The sequence below is a fragment of the Coturnix japonica genome, chromosome 1 (assembly GCF_054131305.1).
Source record: "Coturnix japonica strain WE chromosome 1, WE-NBRP24, whole genome shotgun sequence".
In the NCBI taxonomy this organism is placed as follows: domain Eukaryota; kingdom Metazoa; phylum Chordata; class Aves; order Galliformes; family Phasianidae; genus Coturnix; species Coturnix japonica.
This window is the reverse complement of record NC_140663.1, coordinates 98,987,706-99,000,075: the sequence shown is the minus strand read 5'-3', so window position 1 is coordinate 99,000,075 and position 12,370 is coordinate 98,987,706. Positions and strand designations below refer to the sequence as shown.

Genomic DNA, 12,370 nt, shown 5'->3' with positions numbered 1-12,370 from the left:
ATCATCATGAGGTTTGATGCAGCAGATGTGCTGGTGTAGGCATGGCTTAGTTTCTCCCACCATCAATAACATTTTATTTAATTTCCTCTTTAGTGGCATTTTGTTTACATGTAGGGTTAGTATTCATAGAATGGTTTGGGCTGGAAGGGAGCTCAAAGCCCACCCTGCACCAATCCCTGCCATGGGCAGGGCTGCCCCCCACCAGCTCAGGCTGCCCAGGGCCCCATCCAACCTGGCCTTGGGTGCCTCCACGGATGGGGCACCACAGCTTCTCTGGGCAGTTGTGCCAGCGCCTCACCACCTTCTCAGTGAAATTATTGTGTTCTTTCTTTAAGTGGTTACATGTAAATACCTTGGGTTTGGAGGGGCTGAGCATGTGGGCAGCTATCTCTGACTCTTTTATGCGCTCAGCTTTTTTCATCACCGTGGTGAGTTTAAGAGATGAGTGACTGGCTGTCTTTTACTGTTAAGGTGCAAATCATCCCCTTAGTTACATCTTCGTTTTTTCCCCAATAGCAGTTTAGAAAGGTCAGCTTAAATTTGCATAGTGTCCTTCTGACATCCCAGGGAGTGGGATGATTGAAGCAGGAAAGCGTCAGTATGAGTGTGTGGGCAGGTCAAAGTGTGCAGGTAGAGGTTGTGTGCTTTATTGGATCAGCTGGCATTGCTGGAAATGTTAAACAAATCTTCTGACATGCAAGTCCTTTCTCAGGTCTGAAATAGAAGCAGCAATTTGCAAAGCTAAATACAAGCTGAGAACAAATGCTCAGATGTTAATTGGATATGTATCAATTAGCCCTTTGTTTAAAGAAAAGATATTCCGAGTAGAAAAAAAATAAGGATGGTAAAAAGAGAGGAAAGTGAGAGACAAAGGAAGTTTAAAAAGTTCAACAAAGCTATTTATCACATGGGGGGAAAAGAGACAGCTAGTTCATAGCCCGGGGAACAAGAATGGTTCATGGTGAGTAGGAGGAGAGATTAATCATGACAGTCACATTTACTGAGAGCATATACCTCCATATCAGGGGCTTTATGAATTCCTGGTCTCAACCTTTTCTTTAGCAGGGGCTTTTGGAGTCTGATTTGGAGAAGAGTACTAAGATGCAAAGGTATTCATGAGAAGCGTTCCCATATTGGCAACTGGGTTTCTCTTTCAGTTATAGGCTGGCCATACAGGACAATTCAGGAGCATATAGATTGCTTAATTGTATTTATGTAGCTACTGTGAGGCTACTGGATTAATTTTACTGTATTTCGGAGAATACAGATGTGGGGTTTTAGGAAGATCTGGGAGGGAGAGCTAGAGAGTAGGCCCTACTTTGGATGGATGGGGGACTAAGATATCAGCAACACTTCCAGGGTACCATGCTCTGGTTTCAGAGGAGCTTCTGCTAAGGAGTCTTGTAGGAAGCTGTTTCCTTCCTGTTTCATGGAGGATACTTTTGAAGAAAGACATAGTAAGGCTGGTTGACTGGTAAGCAAGGAGTACCTTCCTATGCCATTGGGAATCCCCACATACTAGATGGAAAGTAGTCTACTGTAGGTTAGCAACAGTACATATTATGTATACTACCGAGCAAATATCAAAAATAGCAATTCTATTCAATCTGATCAGTATGAAACCAAGTGTTTAGCCAACACTGTGAGTACCCTTTGCTAAGAGTGTATCTGTTGAGTCTGCTTAGCCCACATCAGATGCTTTCTTGCTAGAAAAAGAAAGCTTCATGCAGAGTCAGTGTTATTTTTAAATAGCTTTCTCTTCAGGTAGCCTGAGTTCTCTCTGAAATATAAAACTGTAGGCACAACTTTAGAAAACCTCATTGCAGAATGAAGTACTGGTTATCTCTGGTGTATTTTTTCCCATATACACATGGAATTCGATTCAGAACACTATGTATGGGAACATGGAAGGGTTGTATATAATCAAACTGCATGGTCTGTAAGCAATAAAAAAAAAAAAAAATAGATACTTCTAGATTACTAAAATGTCCCCCAAGTTGTAATTATAAATCAACACGCAAGTGTACAGAAGATTGGTGTCTCCATAAAGTGCCTGAAATTCAATATTTTTAGCCTACTCTGTCTTCTGAAAGTGCCTGTATATTTTATTTTCCCTGAGTGCTAAAAATTGTCTCTGTATTTTATGCATTGTTGTTTGCAGAGCTCTATTTGCAAACATAACTAACAGCTAGTACTGGAAATGATATACGGGCTGTATAACATGCCTGAAGAAAACAAATCTGTAAGCATACAAATGCACCCGACTATAAATTTCAGGGACACTATAAGAATTTTAACCTCATGGTAATTCTGTAAAAAATAAACCACAGCCACATGGGATGCATTCTTGTAGCTGTCAGGAAGGAAAATTGCTCCAGACTGTGGTTACCAGGCATGTTTCCATGGATGTGGTGCATTTTTGTGCAAAAAGCCCTGTGCCCACTCTGGTCATGGGCTTGTGCGGTCAGTGAAGGAAATTTGGACCAACCGCAGCCTAAAAATCAGTTTGGGTAGCACTGCTGGTGTTCTCTGAGGATTCTCAAGCACCTGGTAGCACCATGTGAAAGTGTCCATGAGGTCTCCCCAGTATGGAGGGCACAACATTCCTGGCACAGGTTTTCCTCTTTTAGTTCCTGTCCTTGTCCCCAACACAATCACTTCTTTTGCTGTTGTTTTTAATTAATGGGGAAGGATACAGATTAAATGGAGAAAAGGTTTTCTTTGATTCAAGGACAGTGATACCAAATAATAACAATGCTAAGCTTGAGAGCAAGGGTTCTGAGATAAACAGTGCAGTAGAGTTTGATTCATTTTCAAAATGCATTCTGATTAATACACATTTTCTGCAAGGGAACAAATGCTTCCAAACAGTTTTCATTTTTGTACGGCAAGGTTACTCTTCTCATGAGTGTAGGCCTGCTAACCTTGCTCAGAAAGCAAAAGGTCCGTGGCTTCTACCCAAAGGCATGGGCTGATATTACCCTCAGCCTATCTGTCTTGTGCAGTGGACATTCCTGTAACAAAGTGGATTTTTATTGTTTTTCAGGTTGCATTGAGCTGCATTATCAAGTAGGAGATGTCACAACAGAATGAAGCAGATCTTTCTCCCAGTGAATGGATATTCAAAGAAAAAACACAGATATTCCACAAATACTTACATTTTCACAAATTATATTTTCCCTGTGTAACACTATAGTTATTTACATACCATGTCATTTGCTGCAATTCCATTCAAGGAGAATGCATTTGAAAGCTCCTCATCAACCAGACAAGACAGAAAGAGTGGAGGTGGCCAGAATCTGAGTGAGCTTTGTATACAATTACATATGGCAGAAGATGAATTAGCCCCAGCACTTGCTCTGACAGATTGACTGGAAATATTACTAGCTAAATGCTAAACAAACAAAACAATACATTTATTTTATTTTTTTCCTGAGATCAAGTTTCAGATTTCTTATTTTCATTGCACTGATTAACACTGAAAGTGCTTTTGTGCAACAGCAACTTTACTCAAAGATCACCTGCATAGGTTCATGCAGAAAATTAACATGCAAAAAGCTGAATAATTCAGAAAGCTTTGAGTGGGTAAAAAGACAAGTGCAATGGCAGAAGTTTGCCTTTGTATAAAAATAAAATTGCTTAAGCATTTCTTTTATGAAATACAGAATTTCAGACAAAACACTTCATCTAGAAATTGTACTTTTTAAACTGGGAAGGCTTATGTAGGGTCCTTCTGCAGGACCTGTTCAATTGGCTGGGTTGCTCAGCTACAATGTGCTTCTCCTGGTCATTATCAACTCTATCCTCGATGGCAGGATAGGGTAAACACCATCAGCCATCCTTTACTATGATCCACATCATTTAGCTGCCAGACTCAGCTCCAATTAGATCAGACACATTAAGCACTGAAGCAACGGCTCTTAAAAATCAGTAGTTTCAAATCCACATTTTTCAGCTTAAGATTTTTGCTTTCTGCCCTTAATTTCACTACAGAATATAAATTGAAAAATACTGTTGATCTCTGAGCTTGAGATAATCAGCTGTAAGTATTTTTTAAAAATGCAGTAGATATTGCATTAACCAGTATTACTATTAACCACTTCCTCTGAACTACCTAATCGCCAGCATTTGCAGTCCTTCACTTTGCTGTGGATAGCTGAATATTTCTCTCTGGTAGGAGTTTTGTTCATTTTCCTGAAATCGAAACGATACATTTTTATTCTTGTAGATTCTCATCATTTGTCTCCGAATCTAAGGCAGTCATTTGCGTCCATTATTTTGCTGAGCTATCATATACTACATTGTAAAGGTTGCAATTTTATTTCATTACAAGAGAAATAAACAAAAATAATAATAATAACTTATAGCTTAAATTGAGAGAACTGGCGGTGACCTTTCCCTGTCGCAGGAAGCCATTCCAACCCGTAAAACACAACTCAGGTAAGAGTTTTCAGAAGTCCATCCTAAACATGTGTCACATTTCTAATTTTCTTTGGGTTGATTGGGTAATCGGTACGTCTTTGAGGTCGTCCCTAGAGGAGAATAAAAAGCAGTTAGAGAACTGAAAGTCTTAGAAAAGCAGTCACTCAAGGGTCCTCAGGAGGTTACCTACCACCGCCCACTACAAAGCATTATGCCAAAATTAAATCCATCATCAGCAACCCACTCAAAATCTAAATACAAAGAAAAAAAACAGCAGAAAATCTAAATACAAAGAAAAGAACAAAAAAGAAAATACTTATATAAGCCTAATATGCAATGCAGAATTGGCATTACTGGGAATTCGTTAATTAGTCTTGCGCTGAGAAGTTCTTGTGTACTCTGCAATCTGTGTTCTTTCAAGCAAAAGATAGTGTTAGGCATTTCCCCTACAGTTTTCTTACAGAAACTACCCCATAAGTTGTAAAAATTGCTTAACTTCTGACATTGTTTTCCTAGTACTCTGGAAACTGCAACAAGAAGCATGCTAGTAGTTCATGTGTCAGAAAGACCATTCTCAGCATCTTCATGTTCATTACAGATTGGCTTTTTTTTAAGTTCCCACAACAGGCACAATCCACTCCCACTGACAGCAGAGTGTTTCCAAGCTGACCCCAGAAGGGTCGGATCAAGGCAAGCACTTGGCAGTTTTGAAAACCTTGTCATCAATTGAAACCAGTGCTGTGGATTTGCAGTTCTAATTACCTATATACTTTTACGAATATCATTGTAGAGGAAAATACAAAAATTCATTCTCAAAAGCATTCAAAAAATATATGCTATAAATATTTAAATGTGGTACTGTGACATCACACAGGCAATTACAAAGTACTTCTAAGGAGTGAAAATGACTTACAAAGTTGTAAGCCTTTATCTTTAGATAGCTTCCCTAAAGAAGCAATAAAATCAAATCATTTGCTGGGCCTAGCTCCAATGTTGGTTTGATTTTCTCCTAAGAAGATGCAATCTACTGGCTACTGCTCCTTGCGACTTCCCCAGCTGGTGCAGGCATTAATGGAATTTCACTCTTCTTCTCAATGAAAATTTTCATGAACCCTAAGCTTTTCCCCACCTATTGACCAAATTTCCTATATTTTTTTCTCAAACCTGAATCGTGCACAGCTTGTATTGCTTTAATCTTCCAGTATTAAGCATCTTGAATAATGTATTTGGTACCTATATATTATTAAACAAGCCATGGAGGAAAATGTTAGGTAACAGATGTGGACATTTTTCTGTTATTTAATGAGATCAAGTACCTCAAGGAAAACCATGGGATAAATACAACCACCCTAGGATTTCATAGGACATCTGCGTTCTGTTTGAAATACAACACTGTTCATCCCCCCACCCTCGCCCCTCTTTATCTGTTGCCAGAACATACTGCTATTTCCCATATTTACCCTTCTTTGTTGTTTATTACAGAAACAAGGAGCAGTGGTCTAGAACTCTCTGCTGGGATTCTCATATTTCTCACATCCCTGAACCTCACATCCCTGAACCTGTTGGTGGGAATTGGGGAGTCAACTGCTCACCAGTGTAAGGGAGGAGCAAGTCCAAGACTGACTTACGAGACTGATAAGTCTATGGGGCCAGATGACATGCATCCCAGGGTCCTGAAGGAACTGTCTGATGTGGTTGCCTAGCTGCTCTCCATCGTATCTGAAAAATCTTGACTCATTCTTAGTGATGGGAAAAAGAGAAACCACTGCCATTTGTAAGAAAGGGAGGAAGGAGAACCCGAGGAACTACAGGCCGGTGAGTCTCATCTCTGGTGTATGGGAAGCTATCATGGAACAGATCCTTGTGGAAGACATGCTAAGGCATCTGCAAGTTGAGCAGGTGATCCAAGACATCCAGCATGACTTCACCAAAAGAAGATGGTGCCTGACCAATCTGACGACTTTCTAGGATGGAGTGATGGCATTGGTGGACAAAGGGAAAGCAACTGATATTATCTACCTGGACTTCTGCAAGGCCATTGACATGGTCCCTCACTACATCTTTATCTCTGAATTGGAGAGATATAAATTTGAAGGGTGGACTATTCGGTGGATAAGGAATTGGTTGGAAGGTCATAAGCCAGAAGGTTGTGGTCAATGGCTCTACGTCTGTATGGAGGCAGTGCTGGACCTAAACTGCACTATTCTTCCCTATCTAACAATGTTACTCCTGCATGCCTCTTTTGCCCTAGAAATCTTACCTGCAAGAATTAGTCACACAATCCCTGCCTCATAATGCTATTTCTCCTCTCTAACAAGATAGGAACCAAGCAGTAAGTTTACTTCTGGAGTGGGGACCATGCCCATGATGGACCAGGTTCCCCTGTGCCCTGCTGCATCCTTCATAGTTCTTTGCTTTACAGCAAATTCCCTGGGTTACTTATATCATATTCTCACTGTGCTCCGATATCAATTAAAGAATAATTTTATGAATTTCAATAAATTCATGCTGTGTACTGGCCCGTTTTCTGTGAAGCTTTCTCTGAAGTAGCATCGCCTCATGGAGGTTGCGGTAAGCTGGATATAACTTCACTGACATTGAGGCTGCTGGTTCACTAACCTGAAAGTCATTTTCTGATGCTGCAGAAGGTCTCAAATGCAACACATTAAAATACAAAATGCAGAGGATTAGTACCACAATAGCCATTTCATATTTAAACTCTGATATGCTACAGGTGCTAGAGCCTCTGCTTGATTTCAATTTCAGAGTTGTTTCCTCTTCAGACTAACTCAGTGCTCTACCAGTCCTGTCAGCCCTAACATTAAAAAAAAAAAAAAAAAAAAAAAAAAAAAAAAAAAAAGCTTAATTATTCATTACATTCTACACATTGAAGGAAACAATAAAGATAGTTGTAGTGGTTTGCTGCACAGCCCAATGTTAGAGAAGCAAGTTTCTAAGACTGATCCTTAGTCAGAACAGAATGTCATCAGCATTTCCTTTACATAGTTTGGAGACTCTGTGCTCTCAGCTGGGTATCTAGCTAATTATGCATGTTTGACAGCCACATGTTTCAAAACCTGTATGCTGACTGCCTATCTGCTTTGGATGCATTTTTACAGGGATTACTGTAAAGGAAGTATTTTACTAGGAAAAGTGTTGCGTAGTTTGTTGGTTTCACTGAGGAAACAGATGCCCAGATCTTTCCTCTCTTTCAGCTCTTCCACCTCACAAAAAGAGCCAGCAAGATGTAGATGAATCAGAAGGCAAAATGAGTGTGTGTACCAGCTGATTTCAGGGTTGAATCTTTGAGTGGTGTTTTGGATAACGATCCACAGTCAGAGGAAGGACTTCTGCTATTGCAAGCATGTTGTATTCAATTCTGCAACCCATATGACATCAGTGATATGAATGATGAACACACATCTGGCATTATGAAACAGAGGCCCTGATCTCTAAATTGATTTGACAGATTGCAGCTCCTCCGACGCTGACACTGTAGAAATGTGTGACAAGCTGAAGGCTTTGCCTGCTATTAACCAGCCAAAAAAACCTAAGTCAAACTGCATTAGAACAAATTGCTGAAATTAGTGTAGTAGGAGTACTTCCAAATGTATCTGCATGCATCACACGTTCTGCTAACTGTTAGAACAAAAACGATGGAGGCACAGTTCTCTGTTTCTTGAGGTTATTTCTCCCCTTTCACTCAGGTTCTAATTCTTGTTCCAAACTCACTGCATTTACAGGAAAACACCCACCCAAAAACTATGGATACTCTCACAATATTTCAGATAAAGCATTGCTTCAAATAGCAAAGCAGTTCCATCTTGTCAGCTTTTAGTACACTCAGCACATTTCCCTGTCCATCAATAGACACACAATCTGGCAATTCCTTCTTATTTCTTTTTGTGTTAATCCCACCCACATAACTTCACTTCTTTCCTTCTTTCACAGACACTTAGAAAAAATATACTTTAGTCTAAAAGCTGCACCTGAGTTTCTGCATCTGTATCATCAATATTTATTAGTCTCTTAATCAAGACGTGCTGACCAATGAATATCATAGCATGGCATACTCTATAGTATGTTTCATCAGTAAGAGAAAAAATATTTGCTGTCATTCGTTTATATTTCTAGTTTATTGGCCTTTTAATTTGATTTTGATAGCTTAATTTTTCTTCTGAAACAATCCACAGAGTCAGAGCAGTTATATACAGTGCAATAAATGTAGCTACAATCCATCACTCATTTCCTCTCCGGTATAAAACCACAACCACAACCAAATAATATTTCCAGTTTATAGAGTATCATTTGGAGTAGTTATGGAGAAAAATAGATCTGTCTCTATTAACAGAGTGGTGACTCACTCTGGACTGGAGAGGAAGAGTGTGGCAGTGGTGGCAAATCCAAGCCTTGCATTGTACTGCTGAAATTAGCTGAATTACACCAGGGATGAATCTGTCTCAGTGTAATTGAACACTCCTTTTTACAAAATGGTCTTCTGATTTATCATAGAGACGTTTATGTCATATTAAATTGACTGATTATGAGGCTTGTATAGGAGGTTCTCCGGTCCTGCAAGATGCTGAGTCCCTAGATCTCTCTTTCTAGCAGTAGAATTTGCAAAAGTGCAGCTCCTCAGAAGTGGTCCTATGGCCCTTGCTAAAGCACGAGTCTCCATAGTATTACCGCAAAATCTGCTAGAGACAGGTTAAGGGATCTCCCTCACTGAGCTTGGGTTTCAGAAGAAGCGCTGCATAATGAGTCAGAGTACGTGAAACAGCTCTCTGGGCACTTGGTCTGCAGATCAGTCCTCTTGGAAGTAAGAGCAAGGATTGCTCTCCTGCCATTGCTGACGGTAACAAAATACGCAATTAAACAGAAGCCTGTAACTCTACTCTCCATTTGACCTTTCCTGGCTAATGTAATCAGAATGGAGACCTTCCAGCACCTCTTGACTTATACTCCTGGCCTCCTCTTCCAGTAGCTGGTAATTTTTTCTTCAGCTCAATAATTTAGTTCAATATTCATCATTTTTTAAATGTCTTGCACATATTTTTTTTTCTTCCCTTATTCTTCGCTGAGATATTACTTTTCCCTAGGATGACTTGCCAGAACTTTTGTTCATGTTGCAAATTTATCAGTGCATTTACTGGACAACATTTATCTTCCATGAACATTTTGCCTTAGTTTCTGATTCAGTGAGTTTGAACAGAGAACAGCTGATCTAAGTGAATTTTTGTTGTCACCTTTCACTGCGACCCCACCCAGCATACTACAGGCTTCGTACCAGGTTGGGTCAATGGGCAAGGACTTCTGAGGAATCTCTGATACAAATGCTCCCTTAATCTCTCAATCATCTAAGATAGTAGCTTTTTACATATGGAATAGAAGTTACCAATTTGAATCTGATGCCCTCAGAGACTAAGGAAGACATCCTAGTGCCTCCAGCCTGTGTAGGTGAAGCTTATAAAATCAAACTGGCAGTGAGGGAAGTGTACCATGCAGCAGGTACGTTCACCTTTGCCCATTCAAAACACTAGGCTGAAAAACCTTCATTCACTGTGATTGCTTTGCTTTCTATTTTTTCCCCACATTCATGAGCTTCTTTCTAATTATTAAACTCTCTACTGAATTTTCCCATTCAGTCTTATTTTCTGACCTTTTTTTCTGAGGTTAAAAAAAGATTGCATAAGGTATCAAGGAACCCAGCTACAGAAATCTTATTTTTTTTCATCTCATAAAGAGGGAGATGCAAGGCTTTAGGTTCTCATTCTCCATGATTCTTTCTGTCAATAGCTGGGCCCTGTGTTCCCACCCTCTCTCCTCCGACTCACACACACCTTGCTCTGGAAGGAGAACTTATTTTCTTTACCACCATATAGGTGTTTGCTCCTTTTCCCTAATCACCTAGAGAGTGAGGCAACTTGCAGAGTCCATCACTTTATGACCTCCTTGACTGTGGAAAAAATAGTCTGGATAACTCCTTTTCTTTCTGTTGCTCCCTGGCTCTATTTCTCATTTAAAAATAAACACATAAAAAATTGAAATGAAAAAAAAACAAAAAACCTTTGGGAATGTTTCCAGTTTCCACGTAGGGAAAGGGAACTGAGAAACATAACTAATCAGCAAACAGTTCAATGGCTTGCCATTTGTTTCTCCCACTTCACAAGGATTGTATTCTAAGGAAAGAGCACTACAGCATTCATTATGCAGTGTATTGGCTATAGTGGTGATTGAACTTTGTTAATGCATCCAGTAACTCAACTCTGTCAGAAAATCTCTATTTTGCAGTTAACAGGGAAGGTTATGTATGTAAAAGAAGAAAAAAAGAAAACATTACTTTGTCGAGGAAATGTTTCACTATGTTTATATATAATCACATAAACCTAAATCATGGGCTGCAAATCCACAATTTAAGGTAAACTTTCATCAAGCAATATTTGCTTTTTCAACTCCTGTATACACAAGATGGTGCCACCACTATATACTGAGCAGCTCTGTTCAAGCTTAGAAGCAATTTGTCTTCACAAGCCATTTTTAGACTGCTAAACATTCCTCCAACATATTAATATATATATATATATTCATAATATAATAATTTTCATCTGTAGATTCTGTCTTGTTATTTTTCAAAGTATGCATGCAATTATTGATGCAAGAAGAAGCCACCTTAGCAGACTTATACAATGTATTGTCCAGGTACAAGTGCTTAAACAGACACTGTATGCTAAGTTCCTTGGATGGATTCTGAAGTTTCCCTACCCAATGAACTGCAAAGGACCTCCTAGACTATCTAATCTAGCATCTGACATGGAGGCCTGTACCTATATTTGTGTTTCAGTTTCGTGTTTCAATTCTCAGCTGTTTTGTACATGCTTTTCAGCTTTGCATTAATAATATTTTGTTTAACAAGTAATTAATGTCAAGCATGATAGCTACCAGCCACAGACACATCATTATCATTCCTATTTTTACCATTATTTTGATCATTGTTTTAATCATGGCCTGAGTGCTTCCTAAATTTCATTGTATGCTGCAGGAACTAAACACATTCTGCTATGATTTATATACAATGTCATCTCAAGACAGATTTCTGCATTGCACACATTGAAACATATCTTCAAAAATAAATGAGTTATCACTGCACCGAATGGTGAGCTTGGTATCATACCACCGCTACATTCTCAAGAGAACACTGGCAAAAAAAAAAATATCAATTTTCAAAAAAATATATTTTACAAATGTATAGCATAAATTATGATTTGTGTTGCTGAGAGCCCCTCACCATGCTTCACAATAGCAGCAGCTAAGAACTGAACTTCTGCAGCATGGAAGTGCAATTGGAAAATCCAACCGTGAAGTAAACATGTATGTATGTAAACATGAATGTAACCATAATGTAACCATTACATGGTGTAGGGAACCTGCTTTGGCAGGGGGGTTGGACTCGATGATCTCTAGAGGTCCCTTCCAACCCCTACAATTCTGTGATTCTGTGAAGTATCTAGAGAATTGTTTGGGTTGGAATATCATCTAGTTCCAACAGCCTTGCCACAGGCAGGATTGCCAGCCACTAAATCAGTCACTAGCCCAGGCTGCTTAGTGCCCATCCTAGAACATCTCTATGGCATGGGCATCCACAACTTCTCTAGGCAGTCAGTTCCAGTACCTCACTGCCATCTCAGTGAAAAATCTACACTGGATTTTGTTTACAAAGGAACGTCAAGCCTCACATACATCTGCGCCTCCATCACATATCCACACTTCCTCTGGTCTAGTGACTGAGGAGATAAAAATAATTGCAAACATCTACTTTTGCAACAGCACATGTCTAACAACTGTGCAGCATTACTACACATCCAGAACGCATCTTTGCATTACAATGGGTTAATGTATTGTATACGTAAAGGTTAATTCTGAAGAGCTGAGCCAGAGCTTTTCTGCCTGG

General features: G+C 39.4%; 1 protein-coding gene across 6 annotated transcripts in view; it reads right to left on the bottom strand.

Moving 5' to 3' along the window:
* Positions 1-3,154: 3,154 nt before the first annotated feature.
* The window catches only part of IGSF5 (immunoglobulin superfamily member 5), a 31,969-nt gene continuing 22,753 nt past the window's right edge, over positions 3,155-12,370 (bottom strand). For 4 of the 6 annotated variants that reach the window (XM_015882824.3, XM_085548267.1, XM_085548283.1 and 1 more), the window contains one exon: positions 3,155-4,532. In XM_015882824.3, coding sequence (XP_015738310.1) covers positions 4,464-4,532 — 69 coding nt within the window. In that variant the 3' untranslated portion in view covers positions 3,155-4,463. Of the gene's footprint in view, positions 4,533-5,946; positions 7,238-12,370 lie in introns of those variants that run through there. The other 2 variants (XM_085548279.1, XM_085548274.1) reach the window with 2 other exon arrangements.